Raw genomic sequence first — 26,071 nt, 5'->3', positions numbered from 1 at the left:
TTGTTGCTCCACGAGTCAACGAAATGTGTTGACATTATCTAAGTTCTTTGTAATAAGTAGCATTTTTGTTGTTGGTGTTTTTGTTTTGTTTTATCACAGGAGTTCAGAAAGTGCAACAGGAATTTCGAACAAATTACAGACTCTAAATCTTCAACAGAGAGAAATTAAAACACAGTACAGTAATGTCTTCGTCTAGAACACTCTGTGAAATTAGTTTGTATCACTTCGTAGCTATTTCTATAACATTTGAATAACAACCGATAAAAAGTGAAACGTAAATAACATAGAAAAGAAAATCCAGTCCGTACCGAAATTACATTGGTTAAGAGTTAATAACGGGTATATGATGGGAGACATAGGTATAAAGTCAGTCAATTTACTGAAACATGTTTTCTTACAAATCTACAATAAATACACTTACAGGAAAATAGGAATATTGTCTATAGTGACGTGCTAGAAATGGAGTAGACAGTTACAAAATGTATTATTTAAGGTGCAATATTTACATAATTTGGGAGTTTAACCACCCTAGATAACATCAGGTCATGTTTTGTCCATCTAAAGCACTAGACAGAACAGCAGTTGATCTCTTAGAAAACTCGAGTTCTCTCTTGAAAGTAATTTTCGTACATCAGTATGAAAATATAATACAGTATTTATAAATACTAGGTTTCAGTGTCACTGAGTCTTCTTTACAAATGATACTAGCTTACTTCGTCTTACATAAGAGAACACCAGTTTTAGAATATAATAAGCAATAACAAACACAACTGCCAAACCAAGAAGTATGGCAGCAATAACATCTAATAATAAATACTGATACAAGTAAAGATCCAATGCTGCACTCCTCAAATGAGGGGCACCGTTGTGTCGAAGGACGTATTCAATCCACCAGATGGCTCTGTTCAAGGAGAATGGTACCTCGTCTCTGAACACGGCAGATAATTGCCGCATTTTTTCGCGATAGCTGTGGAACAGAAATTTAATATTAGTGCATAAGGTGTGTACGGTACTTATAAACAAGAAATATTAGTGCCATAATTAGTCTTCATGGATGCAGATAATGGGTGGTAGTAGGTAACATTCTGTAAAAATGAAATGAAAAGCCTACAAGGAAATGTAATCAGCTGGGCTGAGTGGTTTAGACGGTTCAGGCACTGGCCTTCTGACCGCGACTTGGCAGGTTTGATCCTGGCTCATTCCAATGGTATTTGAAGGTGCTCAAATATGTCAGCCTCGTGTCGGTAGATTTACTGGTACATAAAATAACTCCTGCGGTAGTAAATTCCGGCATCTCGGTGCCTCCGAAAACCGTAAAGCAGTTAATGGGATGTAAAGTCAATAACATTATTATTATAATTAAAAAGTAATCAAGTCATATTTTTAGTAGGAAATTGTTATTCAATAAATAATGAAACTGGAAACTATTACGATATGACATGAACTGTGACCCTTTCAGTCCAGGCACGATCATAGATAACATGTCGTTTAATAAATAATGATCCTCCTTTTTGAACGTATTTCACCATATAATAATAATAATAATAATAATAATAATAATAATAATAATAATAATAATAATAATAATAATAATAATAATAATCATAATCATAATAATAATAATAATAATTGCTATTGGTTTTACTCGCACCGACACAGACATATTTTATGGCGACGATCGGTTTGGAGGGCTGGGAGTGGGAAGGAAGCAGCCGTGGCCTTAATTAAGGTACAGCCTCAGCATTTGTCTGGTTTGAAATTGGGAAAATACAGAAAAACCTTCAGTTCTGCCGACAGTGGGGATCGATCCCACTATCTCTAGGATGCAAGCTCACAGCTGCGTGCCCCTAACCGCACGGCCAACTCGCCCGGTGTAAATAATAATAATAATAATAATAATAATAATAATAATAATAATAATAATAATAATAATAATAATATTAATAATTTTTTGATTTTGCCATGTCAAAGAAAACAGAGTGTTTCTTTATGTTTCACAGAGACATTGCTCTGCATCTTCAGGAGATAAAACACATATATTTTCTATTACGAATCTTGTCCTAAAGACATTCTTTTATGTGACAGTACCTCTACTGACACAAGGTTAGCATGTTTGAGCACCTTCAGATACCACCGGACTGAATGTGCCAACTTGCGATCAGAAGTACAGCACTCTTCCGTCCGAACTACTCAGCCTCACATGAATATACAAATTATTTATTTATCTTTTCCAAATAGTAACATTATGCCTACTAGCTTTTTTTGTAAAATCCAGGGTCCTTGTGGTCACACACAGCGTCTTGCTGATGTTCTTCTGAAAATACATATGCATATAAGCAGCAGTATGCTAGAATTAAAATTAGGGTTATCAGATTATTTTGGAAGAATGTTGGACATCATTTAATGATCTAAAATCAGGAAATCATACACAGAAAATGCAAAAAAGGTAGGTAAGAATCATGTTTATATGCATATTATTTCAATATCAATATTGCACCCGATCGTGTTGTAAATGCGCCTAGCTGATTCCTCAGGAGTGGTACGTACAGCAAAGGGCTCAGTATAAATTTGTATACATTACTGGACGGGATAAGAAGGTACATACATGTATAAAATGTGAACTACCATGTAAGGGATAAAAATTACTGTAAAATATGCGTTGAGCCATTTCTTTTCAATATTTCAAGCTTTTAGAGTCACGTTAGTTTCATTTGTTGCTCTAAGAACTAAATACTTTCTCTTTTACATAAACAATAATACGTTCAAAATTTCTAAGGCCTCGTAAAGTACAATTAATTCCGTCACAAGCAACCTCTTCGGAAATATTTTACCAATCCTCCAAATTTAGACCTCTCGCAAATTGATAGGGAACAGTCATGACTGAGCTTTCAAGATGATCTCGAACAGCATGAAAAAAAGAAAAAACTCTCGAAAGAGAGAAAACACTGGGAAACTCAAATCTCTTCAAATTGACTACAATAGTCCCTAAAGTTCGTTATTTTGAATGGATTAGTAAGTGAGCACTCATCTTATAGTTCAGGTTGCCTTGATAATCTATGAATATTAAACACATAAATAAAGTGGGACACTGCACACATTTACTTAAATCCTGTGTATTGGGTTGAATAACACAAATAACACAAAATCCTGAAGTGAGAGCACAAGTATAACTCAAATCACCAAAATAGCACTGAATCTGATAAGTGAATCCAGTCAAAATACATCGAGGATGGGAACTTAGCCTGCAACCAGACATGTGAGTCAAAACTCATGGACAACACACAATATACAAGAATCTTAACACATTGATGTAGCAAATGAAAAACACAAAATGTATAATCACTGAAACCTGGAGTAGAGAGAAGCACATGTACAGGCAATGCCCCCCACTAAGAGCAGATGGGTGTTAAACTCTCCTACTGATGGATCATAACTCACAATCTCCAAATCCGAAAATACTTCCTAATAAAATTGTGGGTCTACTATGAATGACCTTATTATTCCTCATACGATGCCTAATAACAATAGGTAAGTTCTCACAAATGAACCGTGATATAATTACACATCAGACCGCTCTTAACTGAGCCTGAGAACAGTGTCTCGCCCCTCTTCACCCAGGCTCTTCGGCACTGGGGCAAGGGAGAAAATCCCTTTCGCTCTTCTTCTATCAGGCTGTGTGCCAATAGCTGAAAAATTCCTTTGCCTATTCACAACTGGATTGGGCATTATAGCTCTCCAGCTGGTTGCTGCCTCAGACAATCTACCCTTGGGCTAAAACACATCAGGGAGATATGTGTGGAAATGAGGTCTTCTATGGCCCCCAAGATGGTGCAGCATGATATTGGTAGAGCTCCATATTGGAGTAGGGGAAACATGAGAATGGTGCACTTTTGTGAAAGTGGGGAAAAAATGGAATCATTACGGACATATCGAAAGGGATATTCAAAATTTCGAGGCTCAGAATTTTTTATGGTAGTTGAGACGTGTGAAGGGGTTGGTGATAGGGATGGAATGGATCGATGGTGATGGAATAAATTATCAAGGGAAGTGTTCGAAGCATTTCCAAGCTTGTTGAAAATATTTAAGAAAAATCTAGGTAAACAATTGTAAATAAATGTAAATATGAGACAAAACATTGACAGGGAATCTGCCACTTGGGCAATAGCCCTAAATGCAGGTCACTGATGATTGATTGATTGATTGATTGATTGATTGATTGATTGATTGATTGATTGATTGATTGATTGATTGATTGATTGATTGATTGATTGATTGATTGATTGATTGATTGATTGATTGATTGATTGATTGATTGATTGATTGATTGATTGACATGCAGCTAATTTACTGGCATAACATCATCGTTATCTAACATCACATCACATTTGTTGACATGCTGGTAGCAAATGATTATACCCCATTCTCTCGTTCTCTTAATTAGGTCCATGGGTCATGAAACTGAACGATACAATGTCCAACAAGGTTTCACAATTTTATGTCACACAACAAAACCAAAAGTACCCTCTATAAAAGACATTCTAACCACCTGAATATTACAACAGGAAACCACAGCGGACTATGGCCCTATCTATTCACTTAAGGGGTCATGAGTTCAAAGTTCAATAGGTAGATGGACGTCTTCTTCACAAGGGGCCGATGACCTTCGATGTTAGGCCCCTTAAAACAACAAGCATCAGCAGCATCTTCTTCACACATGGAACTGGAAATCCATGCAAGCATGCAAGCTCAACAAAATAAAAGTGAATGCCTTTCTAACTCCCCACCGAAGTTGATGACTCAAATACCACAAGCACAAATGATCCCGTACATAATATCGCAAATCACACTAAAGAGAAACACACTAAATTGATGCGATGGCTATGTTTACACAAATGGTATCTACCTATTTTCCTATAAGACACTCGAATAAATATGCAAAGTGAACTGTGGTCTAACTTCAAGCTAATTGAAGATACAGGCAGCAATTCAGTATTTAATACTACAATTATGTACAAATATTTACAAGTCGGTGAGACCACTTTCTCTACATACTGTTTGTGATAAGACAAGAACTTAGCCATATTCCATTCTGAGTTACGGATGGCCTACGTCCAGCACTCTGGGTATTTTGGAAGGTTACGTTGACTCCAAATGATGATGTTGGAACCAAGGACTCCATCTCCATACTGATGACCATCTGATGTGGGCTTCTTTCTTCACTTAGCACTACTACTAAGTTTCTGCCCTCGATTCTTATCACTGCAGACTGATTTTAATGCATATTGTAGATAATCCTTCGTTCTCGGTATTTGATTCCGATCACCATCAGAATCTCAAACAGCTTGGTCCAATCACCATTATCGAATTCCTTTTCTTGATCTACGAACGCCATGTATGTGGATTTGTCTTCTTAATGCGATCCTCTAAGATCAGACGTAAAGTCAGGATTACTTCACGTGTTCCAACATTTCTCCGGAAGCCAAATTGATCTTCTCGCAATTCAGTTTCAACTTGTATTTCCATTGTTCTGTAAATAATATATGTTAAAGAATTTTGCAGGTGTGAGATACTAAACTAATGGTGCGGTAGTTTTTACACTTGTCAGCACCGACCTTCTTGGGAATAGGTATAATAACATTCTGCCGAAAATCGGGTGGCATATCTCCTGTCTCATACATCTTACACACTAAATGGAATAACCTCGCCATGCTGGTTTCTCCTCAGTCAGTAATTCAAAGGGAATGTTATCAGTTTCAGGTGCCTTGTTGCTATTTAGGTCTGTCAGAGCTCTCTTAAATTCTGACCTCAAAATTGGGTCCCCCGTTTCGTCAGCATGAACAGCCTCTTCTTGTTCCAGAACCATATCATCTACATCAGGGGCATCCAGCCTTTGCACGCTTGGCGTGCCAGCTGCGCTGCGCCGCACTCCGGCAAGCTGATTTCTGCTTTTCGTGGTGGGGCTGCCTGCCCTGACTGCCAGCGCGTTGGACCGAGTCAAGTTGGGATCGCCTTCGCACCAGACGTAATGTAAACAAACAACTGTTCTTCCAATGTGTTGGTTGTCCGAAACATGTACATTTTGTTCGCGTGGTTATCCGCGTACCGGCACTTGAAGAATACGAGCTGAGAGACAGACATATAGTCTTCCCCACCATCACTGCAAGGTCGTCTGCGCCGAAAGCACACCGGCGTGCAGCCGGAGTGCAAGCGCGCCCGGAGCGCTGTTTGGCTGCCTCTGATCTACATCTTTACCTTGATACAACTGTTGGATATGTCCCTGCCCTCTTCCTGCCTTGTCATCTTTCCCTAGAAGTGGTTTTCCATCTGAGCTTTTAATATTCACACACTTAGTTTTTCTTTCTCCAAAGGTTTCCTTGATTTTCTTGTACGTAGCGTCTACCTTTGCTAGGACCATACAACCTTCAACATCCTTGCACTTCTCCTTATTCCTTAATCTGTCCTGCGCCTTCTATCCACTTCATTCTTTAATCGCCAATATTCCTTTTTGCCCTCTTCATTTTTTGTATTTTTCTACTTACGTCGTTCATAAATCAGGTCTAGTATATCCTGAGTTATCCGTTGATTCTTAAGTGATCTTTCCTTTCTTCCTCTCACTTCTTCAGCAGTCCTAGATACCTCATTCGTCACGACTGTCCATTCTTCCTCTATTGTGCTTCCTTCGGTATTTTCATTTAGTCCTCGTGAAACATTTTGCTTGAAACAGTCCTTCACACACTTTTCCTTCAACGTGTCTAGATCCCACCTTCTTGCATTCCTTCCTTTCTTCAATTTCTTCAACTTCAGGAGGCATTTCATGACCAACTAGTTGTGGGCAGAGTTCACGTCTGCTCCTGAAAAAAGTTTTGCAATCCAACACCTGGTTTCTAAATCTATTCCTAATCATAATAAAGTCTATTTGATACATTCCATTGTCTCCAGACCTCGTCGACGTATACAGCCATCTTTTGTGATCTTTGAACCAAGTATTAGCAAGAATTCAATTTTTTTGGTGCAGAATTCAAGCAGCCGACTTAGCTCATTCATTCCTTTGTACAAATCCAAATTCTCCTACTGCATTACCATCTTCCTTGGCCTACCACTGCATTCCAGTCTTCCATCACAATTAGATTCTGTCACCTTTTACATATTGTATTAAATCTTCTATCTCTTCATATTTTCTTTCAATTTCTTCATCACCTGCTGAACTAGTGGGCATATAGACCTGCACTATTGTGGTGGGCATTGTTTTGGTGTCTATCTTGACGACAATAATCCTTTCACTATGCTGGTCATAGTAGCTTACTCACTATCCTATTTTCTTATTCACTATTAAAGCAACTCCTGTATTTATCATGTTTGATTTTGTATTGATAATTCTGTAGTCGCCTGACCAAAAATCCTGTTCTTCCTGCCAACGTACTTCACTTAAGCCAACTACATCTAACTTTAGTCTATCCATCTCCCTTTTCAGATTCTCTAACCTACCACAACAATTGAAACTTGTAACATTCCACGCTCCGACTCGCAGAATGTCAGCATCCATCTTCCTGATGATCGCCCCCTCTTGTGTAGTCCCCACCCGGAGATCCGAATGGGGGACTAATTTATCTCCGGAATATTTTGCCCGGGAGGAAGCCATCATCAGTACATCAGTACAGAGAGAGCTGCATGCCCTCGGGAGTTAGTTACGACTGTAGGTTCCCGTTGCTTTCAGCAGTGTAGCAGTGTCAACACAGCTAAACAATGTTGAGTATTATTACAAGACCATATCAGTATAATAAATCATCTACACTGTCACCCTCGTAACTTCCGAAATGCTACTACAACCCCCCCCCCCCCCCTTTTCAATGAACCATTCGTTAGTCTGGTCTCTCGACAGATATCCGTCCGATATGGTTGCACCTGCAGCTCGGTTATCTGCTTCATTGAGGCACGCAAGCGTCCCCACCGCGGCAAGATCACAGAGACTACAATTACGCTTTTCAGACTAAAGATAGCCCCAATCGTAGCCTATGGTCTAGAACTCACGTGGGGATATCTAATGGAGAGTGACCATGTAAAACTGGAACAAGTAAAATCCATTTACTGAAAGTGAGTCGTTTGTGTATCAAAATATTCACTGCCAAGATTGGTTTACGGGATGACAAGGGAGCCTTTCTTCAATGAGGAATTAAGATATGTAATAACATTGGCATACACACAGCAATACAACACTCTCTTGCAGACAGTGTATGAAAAGAAGAGGAACATTCTTATAGACTCCTATGTCGCGTAGGCTATGACATCAAACGAATGGAAAAGTACGAGCTATGATTTGAGACCCACAATTACTCGTTTTGCGTTGCATGCATTTCACTTTAAAGTGTGTACAAGTAAGAAATTATATGATACGACCTTAGATTGCGAATGTGGGGGACAGTGTGACAGATACCATTTTCTAGTGTGTTATAAAAGGAAGCAACCGTGGCCTTAATTAAGGTACAGCCCTAGCATTTGCCTGGTATGAAAATGGGAAACCACGGAATACCATCTTCAGGGCTGCCGACAGTGGGGTTCAAACCCACTATCTCCCGAATAGCTATCGAGCTCGGTAGATCCACATTTTTGTTGCATGAGCTACAGTATTTGAAAACCTATACTTTGCTCAGGAATATAACTAATTTGAGATGGAACTGTATCACTTCACCCCATTTAACCAATAATTTTCAATTTTACTCTAGGCTGTTGTATCTTGCAATGTTCAGAGTGCAGGAGAGCAAGATGGCCTGAGCTGCTCTAGTCCTTTAGTCACAGCTACCAATGCTGTTTCTTATCCTGTCATACTCCCTAACCTTGAAATCATTCAATATAGAAAATTCTAGGCTTCCCCTTGCTTCTCTTAATTTGTATGATTAATTTTATTAGTCTCCTATGTCATCTACTTTCATAGAGTTGCCTCACATGATTCTCCCACCTACGTCAGTTCCAACGCATGGCTTCATATAATGTGGTCACTAACCTTATGTAGGCTATTCATTACACATACCCACTTGCCATGGTTCCTATATGTAGAGACTATTATTCTCCCTAATTTTATGTTTGTTACCTTGACAAGGTATCCAGAGTCCATCCACATTAGATTCTCATATTTCAAAGTCAGTTCAAAGATGAATGAATTATGTTTGACCTTTTGCAGTGTTGAGTGGTACTGGATGATAATTCTAATATGTTTCGGAGGGCAAAATACAAGAATAGAAAGAGACTAAGAAAATATTAATAATAATGAATTGCATTAAGTAACAAACTACCGTATTTTAAAGGGAGCACCAGTAAACTAGAAAAATTCTTAATACCTAGTATGTCTATAAAATAATATATTTTACCTTGGATCATGGAGAACCTTCTTCAGCGCATCAAGTAGCGTTTCTTTCGATAAGTCACCAAACTCTATTTTGACTCCAATGCCTTTCGTTTCTATATATTTGAGATTGTAAGCTTGGTCAGAGAAGAAGGGAATTCCAATTAATGGTATAGCATTATACGTAGCTTCTTGAAGACTTTGAAGCCCACCTTGGAAAATGAAAGCACGGATTTTGGGATGTGCTGAAAGATAAAATAAATGTGAGATTACATCTTTGTATTCAATATACATATTTAGGTGTGGGCTGAGATTTCTTAAGATTGGCTCAGCCTCCTTTTATCCTTTATTTGTTTTCACAAGACTCCTTTAATTTTCTCTTTCCTGTTAGAGTTCTTCCAACTCTATATTTTTCTTATTTATATTGATTTAGAAGAAACTCTAGGAAAACTTTCAATCAACATTACTCTTTAAATTCTGAGCTATATAAAATACAGTTAACAGAAGTCAATGTACTGTATATAAAGGCGAAGAGCAGATTTTACGTATAATTAAGGATAATTACAAATCGGGTTTAGGTATTATGTTATATAATTACTGAATTTTTTCTATTTTCAGGAATAATATTAAATAAATAATTATATAAATAATAATAATAATAATAATAATAATAATAATAATAATAATAATAATAATAATAATAATAATAATAATAATAATAATAATAATAATAATAATAATAATCGTAAACTGCTTACCCTCCAGGGTCGGTTTTTCCCTCGGACACAGCGAGGGATCCCACCTCTACCGCCTCAAGGGCAGTGTCCTGGAGCTTCAGACTTTGGGTCGGGGGATACAACTGGGGAGAATGACCAGTAACTCGCCCAGGCGGCCTCAACAGCTATGCTGAACAGGGGCCTAGTGGAGGGATGGGAAGATTGGATGGGACAAGCAAAGAAGAGGGAAGGAAGCGGCCGTGGCCTTCAGTTAGGTACCATCCCGGCATTTGCCTGGAGGAGAAATGGGAAACCGCGGAAAACCACTTCCAGGATGGTTGAGGTGGGAATCGAACCCACCTCTACTCAGTTGACCTCCGGAGGCTGAGTGGACCCCGTTCCAGCCCTCGTACCACTTTTCAAATTTCGTGGCAGAGCCGGGAATCGAACCTGGACCTCCGGGGGTGGCAGCTAATCACGCTAACCACTAAACCACAGAGGCGGACAACAACAATAATAATAATAATAATAATAATAATAATAATAAGGAAGTGAAAGTTAACAACAAAATTTGTATTGTTAAATTCCTTAATATGTTAGGTTTGCAACATTACTAATCAACATTGTTGATTTCGCATTCAGTTTCTAAAAATTCATGTAAAACAACATTTCTTTTACTAATGACTGTGCAAAGTAAGGTATGAGCAATTCATTAATCTCCAGCTATTTCAGTTTTAATTTTATAAAGATTATGGTCCATTCCTTGCATACATTTTACTTTCTCATCCAGTGTGTAGCGTTTCCTCTTTCTGTTCTTGATGACCGACTAAAAGTGTATAATTTCTGCTAATAGAACTGTAGCTTTTATCACTCAGCATCACTCGGCATCATTTTAATATCTCTCATTTAAATAACTTGCTTATAGTTAAAACGGAAGCATGTTCTATGTCCCGAACACATGTCTTGTAATCTTTCTTCCTTAATTTTATGCCACACTGTCATTTCCCATGATCCTTGGTATGCCACTACACCACACACCTCCGATATCTGCAGCTTAAGTTCCGTTGCTAACAAAGCCGACTTTAATGTTTGCATTTGTAACTCTTCCGTATTTCGGTGACATGAGGAATTTCATACGTGTCCGACATTATTTGAACTCTGCTATGTGCAAAACAAGTGTATTGAATGAAAGTTGGCAGTTTATTCTTTCTCTTTAAGTTAAAGATGCGTGGTCACACTTTACAACTTTCGCCGTATTACGGATCAACTCTATATCTTTTTTTCAATTTTTATTTGTTTCGTAATTGCATTTGCACCACATCCCTCCGACATCTGCAGCCAAAGTCCCATCGCCAACAGAGATGACTCTAAAGTATCACGTTTAGAACTCGCCTGTGTTTTGATCAGAGGAAATGCATATGCCGGCGACATTATTTTAACTTCATTACATACAAGTAAACCGGATTTAATGAAAACGAATACGTACAACAACAAATTATGTATTCATTCCTTTATATACAAATGAGGTTTAATTAACATGTTTTTAAGTTATATTTTGCTGGGTCAAAAATTTATGTATAAAACATAATTATGCAGAACTGAGTTACGGATCAACTCTGTATCTTAATTTCAATTTTTATCTGTTCCGTAATAGCATTTAGTCAGTAATGCAGGGTGATTCAGAATGAATGTACCAATCTATTGGATACTAGCAAATGTACCCGTGCTTCGCTAAGGTATTCTACATTGTATTCGAATATCGAAGTAAATACTGTACATGCAGTAAATAAATACGCTGTTTCCAATGTAAAGTGTTTGTTACGGATTTGTGATATAACGGCAGGCTCACTTGCCTACTGCCATTCACAATAGAGTTGGGAAGTTTACATTATAATCGCAGGCCCCATTGCCTACTGCGCGGTCACAATCGATTTGGGGAGTTTTCGTTACAATGGGAGCCCTCCTTTCCTACTTCCAGACGGATAGCAGTTGAGGAGTTTTTATTTTAATTGCAGGCAACTACCCTACTATCAGTCGAAATTGAGTTGTGCAGTTATCATTATAATGACAGGCCTCTTTTCCTACTGCCAGCCAGCTTACTGCCAGGCACACCAAGTTGGTGAGTTTCCATCAAAATAGCAGGCCACTATGCCTAATGCCAGTCACATTTTAGATGAGGATATTTGTTTATAATTGCGGGCACCCTTGCCTACTGCCATACACAATCGTGTAGGGGAGATTCAAATAAAACTGCATGCTCCCTTGCCTTCTGCAAGTCAAATCGAGAAGTGAACTATTCATTACAATGGTACGTCTTCCTTACTACTGCCAGTTACACATTAGTTGGAGAAGGACCCATTCCTACTGCCAGTCAAAGTCGGTGTGGAGAGTACTGATTAGAATAGCAGACACACCCTTTCTCGATTGCTACAAATCGACATCAGTGAATATATATAGATCGACATACGAAAGTATATGCATGTTTACAATATTGCAGACCTTCATTTACAGATTAACTGCTGCTAAACGTACGTCATATCGACAAAGGATTGTACCATAAGACGCCGGATTTAGTGGCCTAAATGGCTGGTCCTATGATATCTCATCTATTCATGGGTGAGGTTGAGTTAGAAACGTTGAACAGGGTAAAGTTTTTGTAAGATTATCTCACGTTGCATTACTTTTCGGATAGTTATGTGACAGCTATATACATAGCATTTGGCTCACATATGGCTACTGGGTGGGCAAATTTTCGTGAAGATTTTGATGATTCTATATTTCCTGTAATTGATTGAAAGTATGAATTACGCATGTGAAAAGTCCAAATTTACTTAACATCGATTAATAGAGAAACGTAAAAGGGATACAGATACGTCGAAAAGGCATAAGACCAAGGTTGTAGATCATTCCAAATTCAACGGAGATTGGGCAATCCGTTATGTGATAGGACTTTCCGAAGGTGTGCACCATCATTAAAATTGCCTCCATATTTCGGTATTCTTCGGGGATAAAAAGTGAAAAATTTAAAGATCTTGGAAGTTTTCCGTCCGTTACAGGCTAAAACGTATAATTTTGTCAAATTTCCATTTTCTTTCTCGTCTGGCAGATTATGCCGCAATCTGGATTTTGGGCGAGGAGGGTAAAAATTAGGACTTTCAGGAAACTAAACCAAAAAAGATGTCATTATTACCCCTTAAAAGGGTAGCTGTGCAAAAATTTCGCCAAAGTAGTCAATGTACAGGCACACAGTCGTTACGATTTTATTTATATAGACAGATAAGGAATATGCTCCGCGTACAACACCTTTTGGGCTATGTCCGCTGGACTTAACCTGCAAAACTGACCATTCATGATAGCTCTCTCATTAATCCTCCTGACGTAAAAATGAACATGAAAAAAAAAGTTTTAGAGACGGAATTCCATCAAGTTTGGTCGATTTCCAGTTGGTCTTGTACTGTATATATTGCGGAATTGTAAAATCACCATTTCGGTTCCCTATAAACCACCAGCCCATTCCGGGAACATGAAATGTTATTGACCTTTAAAACCTACCTTTAGATAGGTGGATGCTAAATATAAAGTTTGGTTCGAATATCTTCAGTAGTTTTCAAGTTGTAAGAAATACGCTATACACGCACCCGCACTTGCGTTAAGTCCGATGGAAAACGGTCCGTTAATGATATCTCCCTTATTAATCCTTGTATCGAAATGATGCACACGAGAAAAAATGTTTAGAAATTAATTTCCATTAAGGCTGGTAGTTTTCCATTAAGTTAAGCTGTGTATATTTTGTGGGAGTGCTAAATCACGGTTTTGGTTTCGTATAAACCCCCAGTCAGTTCGGGGATTTATAAACAATATTTGCCCTAAAACCTACCCAAGGACAGGTGGATTCTAAATATGTAGTTTGGTGGAAATATATCCAGTAGATTCTTGTACTCGCGTACATACGGAGTAGTTAAGGAAGGAAATAATACAGTTAAGAAAGTTAAAATTAATAGAAAGTGGATTATAACTGAGGACAGCTGGATAACGACAAATATGTAAATGCCAAGTGAATGTATTGGAAAATCAAAAGGCCCCTCAATAAATTATGCTGGGGTGAGTTATGGATATAATAAAGCGGTAAAAGAGTAGAAATCTAGGCGCATTGATTCTTAGGTAAACAGATAAGAAGATGACTAATGGTGTTATTACTTAATCTATTCGTGGGCGGCTATAACCTCGAACGATATTCCGCCAATATCCCGCAGATAGGCCAATTGACGCCTCCCTCGCAGTCTACTCAAGGAACAACCACGAATTTAAAAGCACGATGAGGAAAATGGCAATACGTTAGTACCCTGCTGGCAAGCAGTCAGAGACGTTACCGGTAACCTGTAGGTTCGTTGTCGGTCTGTCGGTCACTCAATGCAGAGCATGATACCTGCAGAAAACAGTAAATTTCTCCGTCATGTGAAGAGTAAGGTAAATTATGAACATAACGAAAGTTGTTTATAGTGAAGAGACGTTTCACTTACCGTCCACGGAGCTTACAGAAAATCAATAGTATAAGAGAAAATGGAGGAAAACCGTTCTGGTTTTCCCATAAACCCCCGTCTATTCAAAGATTTTAAAATGTTACGCATATCGAAACCTTCCCCGGGATGAGTATACTCTAAATATGAAGTTTGGTTGAGATCTATCCAGCCGTTTCGACGTGATGGTGGAAGGGACAAACAGACAAACAGGCACGAAAAGTGAAAACCACCGATTCGGTCTTGAGTTGACCTAAAACGGATAAATATCTGAAAAATTGGCAAAACAAAATGACTTACGGACAGCGGACCGCCTACAACTTTATTTATATAGATTGCGGACTGTTGCAAATGAATAACAACAAAACAACTCCAAGTGTCCAGACCAGAGCAGTCTCGGAGATAAAAGGAAACAAAATCCCCACCAACAGAGGCACATGAATCGCAGTGTACCCGATCACGTAAGAATGGCACATGGTGCTTGTAGCCACGGTAGCTAAAGAGAGACGGTAGGTGTCACGTGCAGCCGGCCAGGAGCGTGTGACATCAGCGGACTCTAGCATGCCATGCGCTGTAACTTACTGCAAATCAGTGTGCCGAGCGCCCCGCTTATCTTCCTTATCACAAATATGTTTACATTTTAATATAATATTTTCACACGAAAACCACTAAAATATTGCACAAACTATTATTTTTATTATTTTGTTTGTGTGCTATCTTAAATATTGCAAACCAATTTTAAAAGCCAGAATAGTTTTAAAATGATTTTTATATGTTCCAATACACCGGAAATTTTAGTACTTACAGTTCCCAATTACTTGAAAGAATTTAAAGTAAGTAGCCTATACACGTACGGATTAAATAAATAATAGGGATGGGCTGCGAACGGAGTCGCGAAGAGTCGAGACTGCTACCTCTGGAACCGACACTCTCGACTCCAGTGTCAACTCCACTGATGCAGTAACGCCATCTATCAACTATTGTCGGAACTGCTTGGAATTATAGTTCCACGTTTCTCCCTGTGTAACTCGTGATACGATGAATACAAGATGATTTAATAATCATCCGGCAAGCATTAAATATTGTTTCTGGATTTTATCATCGTTAGTCTTAATGTTGTAGGTCTATTTTGGCGACGATGATGACGATAATTGTAGTGGCAATAATAATCTGACAGTATACGTTTACATCATCATCATCATCATCATCTGTTTACCCTCCAGGTTCGGTTTTTTCCCTCGGACTTAGCAAGGGATCCCACCTCTACCACCTCAAGGGTAGTGTCCTGGAGCTTCAGACTCTTGGTCGGGGGATACAACTGGGGAGTATGACCAGTACCTCGCCCAGGCGGCCTCACTTGCTATGCTGAACAGGGGCCTTGTGGATGGATGGGAAGATTGGAAGGGATAGGCAAGGAAGAGGGAAGGAAGCGGCCGTGGCCTTAAGTTAGGTACCATTCCGGCATTCGCCTGGAGGAGAAGTGGGAAACCACGGAAAACCACTCTACTCAGTTGACCTCCCGAGGCTGAGTGGACCCCGTTCCAGCCCTCGTACCACTTTTCAAATTTCGTGGCAGAGCCGGGAATCGAACCCGGGCCTCCGGGGGTGGCAGCTAATCACGCTAACCACTACACCACAGAGGCGGACATACGTTTACATAATCCCCAATATTGATTTCAAGCAGTTCAGCTCCGCGGTGTAAGGAGCAACGCGTACGCCTGTCATCCGGTGGTCCCGGATTCGGTTCTCGGCCAGGGTAGATTTTTTAATTGTAAATGATTAATACGCCTAGCCTGGGGCATAAAAAAAAAATAAAGAAGCGAGTGCTTAGAGTCTGATTTTACAACAAATATTTTACCAAACATTGTGCGTCGTAATAGCCGCCTCCGCAGTGTAGGGAGGCCCCGGGATCGATTGCGGCCAGGTCAGGGATTTTTACCTGTATCTCAGGTTTCGTGATCACGTTGAAGTAGAGATCGGGTCTGGAAAGCTAAGAATAACGGTCGAGAGGATTCGTCGTGCTGAACACACGTCACCTCGCAATCTACTGGCTTTCGAGCTGGCCAGAGGTCACTTGGTACGCCAAGGCCTACCAGGGCTGTCGCGAAAAAGGGCTTTTATGCATACTACTACTACTACTACTACTACTACTACTACTACTACTACTAATAATAATAATAATAATAATAATAATAATAACAATGCAACAAGACTTAACTTGGTCCTTGAGTTATAATGATAACCTACAACCTGTTTTCCAGTCAGTGACCGGGTCAAAAATGGAATGAATTAAGCTCCCATCCTGCGGCGAGGATAGGAATTGTACCGGTTGCCGAGGCCTGTCGCACTTCTCTGGGGCAATAATGAATGACTGACAGATAAAATGAAATAACGTTGGAGAGTGTTGCTAGAATGGAAGATGACAGGGAAAGCCGGAGTACCGTTCATGTCATCATCATCATCTGTTTACCCTCCAGGTTCGGTTTTTCCCTCGGACTTAGCGAGGGATCCCACCTCTACCGCCTCAAGGGCAGTGTCCTGGAGCTTCAGACTCTTGGTCGGGAGATACAACTGGGGAGTATGACCAGTACCTCGCCCAGGCGGCCTCACCTGATATGCTGAACAGGGGCCTTGTGGAGGGATGGGAAGATTGGAAGGGATAGGCAAGGAAGAGGGAAGGAAGCGGCCGTGGCCTTAAGTTAGGTACCATCCCGGCATTCGCCTGGAGGAGGAGTCGGGAACCACGGAAAACCACTTCCAGTATGGCTGAGGTGGGAATCGAACCCACCTCTACTCAGTTGACCTCCCGAGGCTGAGTGGACCCCGTTCCAGCCCTCGTACCACTTTTCAAATTTCGTGGCAGAGCCGGGAATCGAACCCGGGCCTCCGGGAGTGGCAGCTAATCACGCTAACCACTACACCACAGAGGCAGACATCAATTTCCTGATCACGACAAATAAAGACGTGAAATTAAATGTCCGTGGTCTGCTATGCCGATACTTTCTGACATGACACGTTTAATTTTATTTCAACACCATTACGCTCGTCGTCTTCGTTAACGATATCGTACTTCACTCTACAATACTCTTAAAAAAAAAAAAACAATGGGCAAATGAGCAGCAACATGTATGATATTTCACGTTATTTTCCGCGCCTCGACACGCAAGCGGCCCCGCAATGAGAGTCAAGTTCGCTTGGAGTCGCGAGGCTTCATGCGAAGCGACCGTGCGGCCCCGCAATGCGCATTAAGTTAACTTGGAGTCGAGAGGCTTCCTGCGAACCGAGACCGGTGTTCGGAGTCGATGGAGTCGACGCTCTCGATTCCAGGCTTCAGTCGCGCCCATCCCTAATAAATAAAGCTTAACAATCAAGACATTATAATAACCGAAAATAGTCTAAATAAAATACACAAGATTAAATATTGCATGTTGTTACTTATCCTGAAAATATTAAGTACTGTACTAACATTATTGTTTTTTTATTACTAGCAAAAATATATAATAATAATAATAATAATAATAATAATAATAATAATAATAATAATAATAATAATAATAATAATAATAATAATAATAATAATAATGAATATCCAGCACAGTATGGAGCCCTGTTTCCCAAACGTATATTAAGTATATTGAGGCTAGCTGCCTCTGTGGATCCGTGGTAGAGGTAGTCGGATTTTTGAAGGGCGGAAAAAAGTCCATTCGACACTCCATGTCGTACGATGTCGGCATGTAAAAGATCTCTGGTGATACATTTGCTATTTACCCGACAAAATTCATACAATCTCAGCCATAGACGCCCAAGAGAGTTTCGGTTTACTCGGTCTGCCATCTAGTGGGCCTAGAGTAAAACGGAACGTCGAAATTGACGAGCAGACAGCCAGATGGCGTCAAATCGAAATGTCTGCACACGGTAGCTGAGGCCATACGATTATTATTATTATTATTATTATTATTATTATTATTATTATTATTATATTAAGGCTGTAGTTTACAATCAAAAAATATTTCAAAACAAAAATTAAGAGTTCAGTTTGTTAATAATAATAATAATAATAATAAATCTACGTAATGAAATAATATTAATATTGATTTTGTTAATCTTCTTCAATTTTTTCCGTGCAGCGTCAGCATGCGCACCCGTAGTCAAGCTTTCATTCACTGACCCCTTGAGTGCTCTCTTTTTATTCAGTTCTCTCATTCTAATAAATGAACGAGTCCTCACAAAACACATATCAGTGAAGTCGTCGACTTCGACTTCACTATACTTAGGTCTGATGATATCTATCAGTTCTTTCATCACTCTTGGGCACTTCCCAAACCATTTCCGGGCCGATGACCTTTGATGTTAGGCCCCTTTAAACAACAAGCATCTTCAAACCATTTCCGCGGAACCTTTGAAAATCTTTTTCTAGTTCGCAAACAATGTCGTACCATTGTGGAGATGGATTCATTAGGCCTTCTGTAGACAAAGTCGAGATCCATTCAGAGTTCCTAATATTAACGCATTTTCCAGTTTTTCATTCGTAGATGAAGCTAGTGGTGATTCCTTTTTTCTTAACTCGGTATGCAAAATACCCCGTCAACATGTTCAATAAAATCTTATTATGTAAGCAATCTTCGAGATTGTGCTGCTCAATAAACTGATGTATTAATATAGTCAGCTATACAATTAACCTTGAAACACACGCGCATGGGGTGGAATCCACCCCAGGTCATTTTGTTTCCTAGTGAAATGTGCAAATAACTTTCCTGTACTCTCCCCGCTCTTGTACCTTTACGGCTGGATCCCCGCAGAAACAGTAATTCTTACATTAACTATCTTAAAATCTCCAACTAATACAGTAAGTCATATTTTGCAATACAATCATATGTGGGGTGGAATATACCCCCACGCGTGTGTCTGCGTCCTAAGATCTGGCGCGTGTGCTTGAGGGTTAAAGTCTTCATACTTTGAATCAAAAATTTCCAAGTTAGTTTCGACTGATTCTATGGTGTCATGAAAAACAGCACAGTGTACTTGGTCGAGGAAATCTACAGTTAATGTTTCACATTCGTCCCTGTTGCAATTTACAGCTTTAATTACGCCATATGCACTTTTGCTCAGTAATAGGGACTTTATTCTCTGGGTAGCAGTTGTGGGCAGGGGGTGGTCATATTTTGTGAGTGAATTTTAGGTCCCCAATTTTCTGGTACTGTACTAAGTCTTCAGAAATGCCTTTGGTAACCGTTTTTTCAGATGCAAGCGTGTATACTTGGTCTAACAGATGATTTCTTATTAAGGATGTGAGAAACGTCATCAAACGCCCATCTTACACGTTCATCAGGACATGGATTTGTAATGGAAGACTTCTCTGGACTTACTCCCAGGTCGATGCTTAACTTTTGATTAGAATCATCCATATGAATCACAAAAGCCCTTAGGCGAAATCCTGTTCCCTCAACAAGATTTCATCATCATCATCATCATCTGTTTACCCTCCAGGTTCGGTTTTTCCCGCGGACTTAGCGAGGGATCCCACCTCTACCGCCTCAAGGGCAGTGTCCTGGAGCTTCAGACTCTTGGTCGAGGGATACAACTGGGGAGTATGACCAGTACCTCGCCCAGGCGGCCTCACCTGCTATGCTGAACAGGGGCCTTGTGGAGGGATGGGAAGATTGGAAGGGATAGGCAAGGAAGAGGGAAGGAAGTGGCTGTGGCCTTAAGTTAGGTACCATCCCGGCATTCGCCTGGAGGAGAAGTGGGAAACCACGGAAAACCACTTCCAGGATGGCTGAGGCGGGAATCGAACTCGCCTCATACCACTTTTCAAATTTCGTGGCAGAGCCGGGAATCGAACCCGGGCCTCCGGGGGTGGCAGCTAATCACGCTAACCACTACACCACAGAGGCGGACAACAAGTTTTACCGTTTCATAAAATAAATCAGTAGTGACGGTCTGGTCGAACTGATAGTAAACAGCCTGTTTCCATTTACCAGTTAGACTTCTTATTATAATAACCTGCACATTTACATGAGACCTTCTGAATACATCTTCGACACTATCGTAGCATATATCAGATTTAACTTTCACCTCGTCAAAGCTCATCACTACATCTTTTTAAAATTACCATTCATATACTTGAGCTGACGTTGCCATGGTTACGGCTGGTCATTTCTTCAATTCCTAGAGCGGAGTAGTGTAATGATAATATCTCCATGAACTGTAACTGCTTTGGCTACATTTTCAGGTGATCAGTTTGTGCAATTTCCCTTTAGCAAACATTGTTTTTGACATTTAGAAAAAAATGTCCTCGTGGTTCTTTAAAATTGCCTTCAATTTTGTTACTTTGGTTTGGGCTCGTTTCAGATCTTCAGTAAATAATTCTCTTCTTTCTATTAATTCATTTTAGACCATCACACCAGCTAGTCCACACTTCAAAAGCAAGTTGTCTTCCTTTTGGCGCAATTGTTCGTTAATTTGTCCTTCCTGAGAAAAAGTCCTCAAGCTCATTTGATTTCTCTACAGATGTGCTTAGTAGCGATTCTAGAACTTTTTACAATCCGGCCTTTCGGCGCGTGTATTTCTCTCTGAATTGTATACTGATGCAGGAAACGTGGGAAAGTTTTCGGAGAATTCGAGGGAGATAATTAGGATGTTCTCAGAAGACAGGAAGGAAGGAAGGAAGGAAGGAAGGAAGGAAGGAAGGAAGGTAGATCTCCCTCAAATAATGTACAGGATACAGTATGTGTAAAATAGGGATGGGAAGGAAAGGGGGAATTGTAGAAGATAGGTGGTCTAATGTTCTAAGGTGAAGGAGATTGAAGGCTAAGGGCTCGATTCAGGATCAGAATTCAGGACAGATGTCTGTTAGAAATTGGTACGAGCCACTGCAGGTAGAATAACAGAAGGAAGATGAGGAACAGGGAACTGTTGCTGAGAAGTGTGGAGGTAGGAGGAAGATAAAAGGTGGGAAAGGGAAATCACGAAGCTGTTTTGTCGTAGTTAAAAATAAATTCGCTAGAAAGGAAGGTCCCAATAGTAGGACGGTTAGGCAGTACCATATGGCTGATAAACCAGGCATGAGGGAGTTTTTAAAAAGTAACTATGATCGGTGGAAAAACGATAAGTAAAAATGTAAACAAGTCCGCCTCTGTGGTGAAGTGGTTAGTGTGATTAGCTGCCACCCCCGGAGGCCCGGGTTCGACTCCCGGCTCTGCCACGAAAATTTGAAAAGTGGTACGAGGGCTGGAACGGGGTCCACTCAGCCTCGGGAGGTCAATTGAGTAGAGGTGGGTTCGATTCCCACCTCAGCCATCCTGGAAGTGGTTTTCCGTGGTTTATCACTTCTCCTCCAGGCAAATGCCGGGATGGTACCTAACTTAAGGCCACGGCCGCTTCCTGCCCTCTTCCTTGTCCATCCCTTCCAATCTTCCCATCCCCCGCAAGGCCCCTCTTCAGCATAGCAGGTGAGGCCGCCTGGGCGAGGTACTGTTCATTCTCCCCAGTTGTAGCCCCGACCAACAGTCTGAAGCTCCAGGACACTGCCCCTGAGGCGGTAGAGGTGAGATCCCTCGCTGAGTCCGAGGGAAAAGCCGAATCTGGAGGGTAAACAGATGATGATGATGATGAAAAATATAAAGAGACTCTGGGATGGTTTCTTTTCTTGCTAGTGGCTTTATTTCGCACCGACACAGATAGGTCTCATGGCGACGATGGGATAGGAAATGCCTAGGGGTTGGAAGGAAGCGGCCTTGGACTTAATTAAGGTACAGCCCCAGTATTTGCTTGGTGTTAAAAAGGGAAACCAAGGGAAACATCTTCAGGGCTGTCGACAGTGGGATTCGAACCTGCTATCTCCCGGATGCAAGCTTACAGCCGCACGCCTCGAGCCACACGGCCATCTCGCCCGGTGGGATGGGTTTAAAGCAATTGTTGAGGATTCTGAAAACAGGTTTGTACCTTTAAAGTTGGCAAGGAATGGTAAAGACCCATTTTATTGTAACAGAGAAAAAAAGTCTAAGAAGGAGGTGCAGATTGGAAATAAATACAATTTAGACATGGCTGTGGAAGTAAGGAGAAACTAAAGGAACTTAATAGGAAATTGAATCTAGCAAAGAAGTCAACTAAGGATAACATGATGGCAAGCATAATTGGCAGTCATATCAATTTTAGTGAAAAATGGAAGATATGTATTGGTACTTTAAGGCAGAAACAGGTTCCAAGAAGAAATTATAGGAATCATTAATGAACAATGGGAGTGTGTATGTGAGGATCTTCAAAAGGCAGAAAGAAGTATTCAGTCAGCAGTATGTAAAGATTGTTGGTTACAAGGATAATGTCCAGACAGAGGAGGCGACTAACGCTAAAGAAGTATTAAAATATACGTATGATAACAATGACATTTACGATAAGATACAAAAGTTGAAAACTAGAAAAGCGGCTGGGATTGGTGAGATTTCTGGGCCTATACTAAAGACAATGGGTTGGGACATAGTACTAGATCTGAAGTAGGGGCTGCCTGGCCGAGGTGGTAAAGGCGTGCTCGGTTCGCCCGGAAGGACGTGGGTTCGAATCCCCGTCAGGAAGTCGTAAAATATAAGAAACGAGATTTCCACTTCCGGAGGTGCCTATGGCCCTGAGGTTCACTCATCCTACACCAGAAACGAGTACCAGGTTAATTCCAGGGGGGAAAGGCGGCCGGGCGTACAGCTAACCACCCTACCACATCACGTACCGAGGTTACGAATAGTGGAAGCCTTTACCTTCCACCCCTCCAAGGACCTTTATGGCCTGTACGGTGATGACTTTAGTTTTACTATATATGAAGTACTTTTGATTATTTTTTGCATTAAGGGGCTATACCAAATGAATTGAGAGTTGCTATAGTAGCCCCTGTGTATAAAGGAAAGGGTGATAGACATAAAGCTGAAAATTACAGGCCAGTAAGTTTGACGTGCGTTGCATGTAAGCTTTCGGAAAGCATTCTGTATGATTATATTAGACATGTTTGCGAAATTAATAGCTGGTTAGGTAGAAGGCAGTTCGGGTTTAGGAGAGGTTATTCCACTGAGGCTCAACTAATAGGATTCCAGCAAGACATCTTGGATTCAGGAGGTCAAATGGACTGTATCGCGTTTGACCAGTCTAAAGCATGTGATAGGGTGGATCATGCGAGACTACTGGCAAAAATTAGTGCAATTGGACTAGACAAAAGAGTGACTGACTGGGGTTTCTATATTTCTAGAAAATATATATCAGAGAATTAGAGAAGGCGAAGCTTTATCTGACGCTGTACTAAGAGGGGAATTCATAATGGCAGTATTATTGAATATTTATGTTTTCTTATATACAAAAGTAACATGAGTAAAGAAGTGGAATCAGAGATAAAGCTTTTTGCAGATTATGATATTCTGTTTAGAGTGATAAATAAGTTACAAGATTGTGAGCAACTGCAAAATTACCTCGATAATGTTGTGAGATGGACAGCAGGCGATAGTTTGCTGATAAACGTGGTTAAAAGTCAGATTGTGAGTTTCACAATTAGGAAAAGTCCTCTCATAATTAGTGCATTGATGGGTTGAAAGGTCCTTATGGGGATCACTGTAAGTACCTGGGTGTTAATATAAGTAAACATCTTCTTTGGGGGTAATGACATAAATGGGATTTTAAATAAAGGGTACAGATCTCTGCAACTAGAGTATGGTTCCAGTGTATGGGGCCCTCATCAAGATTACTTGATTCCAGAACTGGAAAAATACGAAGATAAGTAGCTCGGTTCCTTCTAGGAAATTTACAAAAAAAAGAAAAAAAAAGAGTAGCATTACAAACATGTTGTAAAGTTTGGGCTGGAAAGACTTGGGAGGAAGAAAACAAGCTGCTCGGCTAAGTGGTATGTTCCGAGCTGTCAGCGAAGCGATGGCGTGGAATGACTAATAGATGAATAAATTAGAGTGGTGGTTTTAAAAGTAGGAAAGATCACAATATGAATATAAATTTGGAATTCAAGAGGACAAATTGAGACAATTTTTTTTATACGAAGGTGAGTTCAGGATTGGAATACCTTACCAAGGGCGATGTTCAGTAACATTCGAATGTCTTTAAAATCATTTAAGAAAAGGCTAGGAAAACAACAGATAGGAAATTTGCCACCTGGGCCACTGCCCTTTATGCAGATCAGTATTAATTGATTGAAAGGTGTGCATAGTTCACCTGGGCAAAATAAGGGGATCATTTCAAAAAAGAGTTTAAGAATGTCTAGGAATGAAACTTTTCTAGAAAGGCACATAGCCTTGAGGGTCCTTCACCCTACAGTCTTCAATCTACACCAGGAATAAGTCAGATTAATTCCTGGCAAAGGTAGACAGACAAAGAGCTAATGACTCTATTCCATTTAGTTCTGATGTTTCAAATGGTGAAAGCCTTTATCATTCATTCCTCTGGGGTCCTTCATGTGTAGATTTGGCTTAGATTTGCTAAATGTAATCAAGCTTGGCAATGATGGAGAAGGATGAAACAAAGGGGTAAAGAACCAGACCCACTCTATTTGTGTTGTGGGCTTCAAAATGAAGCCTATCTTCGAGGGAGTTCAGCCTTAGCCTTTGGGTGTATCCCTAACCTCAAATATGTTTATAACCAAACATGGCAAGTACCGTACAAAGAGTTAAAGAATCAGACCCATACTACATTTTTCTGGACCTGAAAACTAAGGACTTCTTCCAGGGAGCTCTTATTTGTTTGTTATTTTTGTCACTTGTTTGAAATTCATTACGATGTATGTAATAGTAAAGCTAATTATTTCTCAACTCCTATCATACCTTACCTACCTAAGATGTCCTGTTGTGGCAGCCATTTGGCTACCATCACATTTGCTGGCTGACCAGGAAGAGAATCTGACTCCCATTTCCATATCACTCGTTGAGGTATTTCGGAAAATGCTTCCAAAATAGCAGCAATTTTATTTTTTGATAGTCTGTCACTCCTTACATTGGATCCCATACTAAAGTAGATTACTCCTTCCTTGGCTTCATCTATAAATTGTTTAATTTTCTACAGACATGAAATGAAAAAATAAAGAATTAGGTAACTTACATGTATGTATCATTTCAATAGCGAAAAGTTAATATTAGAAAATGCGACATTTTGATTAATCTAGTTTTGAATGATCCTGATATAGACAGAAGATACTGATTAACCACTAATAAAATCATGCAACAGTCACTACTCCCTTTGTATACTTCCTTCAAATACCGTACATACATTTCTATGAACAGAACAAGGAAAATTTATAAATGTTTAGCTCCACCATCAGCTGTTGTAGTTAGCCTAGGCATTCTAGGAATGCCGGTATGAAGAGTGAAGTATTTTCCAGTTGATTTCCTCAATGAGCCAGAAGGTGCTATTGCATATCATTCTGCTAAGCTCACTGAAGTGCACACATCAGCCGATCCTATGTGTGATACTTCCACGCCATTCATAACAATGACTGGTTGAATAGGGAATGGCATTACCAGCATTGC

The 26,071-nt window shown here is 40.1% G+C and overlaps 1 protein-coding gene across 1 annotated transcript; it reads right to left on the bottom strand.

Moving 5' to 3' along the window:
* Positions 1-428: 428 nt before the first annotated feature.
* On the bottom strand, positions 429-25,595 carry LOC137498894 (UDP-glycosyltransferase UGT5-like). Its single transcript, XM_068226634.1, has 3 exons — positions 25,379-25,595; positions 9,363-9,582; positions 429-967 (listed from the first exon to the last, which is right to left on the bottom strand). Exons 1-3 carry the CDS (start codon positions 25,548-25,550, stop codon positions 679-681), a joined length of 681 nt encoding a protein of 226 aa, XP_068082735.1. The 5' UTR covers positions 25,551-25,595; the 3' UTR covers positions 429-678.
* Between the last annotated feature and the right edge of the window lie 476 nt (positions 25,596-26,071).

Source organism: Anabrus simplex, chromosome 3 (genome assembly GCF_040414725.1).
Source record: "Anabrus simplex isolate iqAnaSimp1 chromosome 3, ASM4041472v1, whole genome shotgun sequence".
Lineage (NCBI taxonomy): Eukaryota > Metazoa > Arthropoda > Insecta > Orthoptera > Tettigoniidae > Anabrus > Anabrus simplex.
This window is presented reverse-complemented; position numbering and strand designations above follow the sequence as displayed.

Excerpts from the sequence above, each read along its gene's own strand:
- LOC137498894 (XM_068226634.1), bottom strand. The coding sequence starts at position 25,550 with ATGGGATCCAATGTAAGGAGTGACAGACTATCAAAAAATAAAATTGCT. Across the intron at positions 9,583-25,378 it reads GCCACAACAGGACATCTTAG|CACATCCCAAAATCCGTGCT; the intron begins GTAGGTAAGGTA and ends TTTATCTTTCAG. Across the intron at positions 968-9,362 it reads AAGGTTCTCCATGATCCAAG|CTATCGCGAAAAAATGCGGC; the intron begins GTAAAATATATT and ends TCTGTTCCACAG.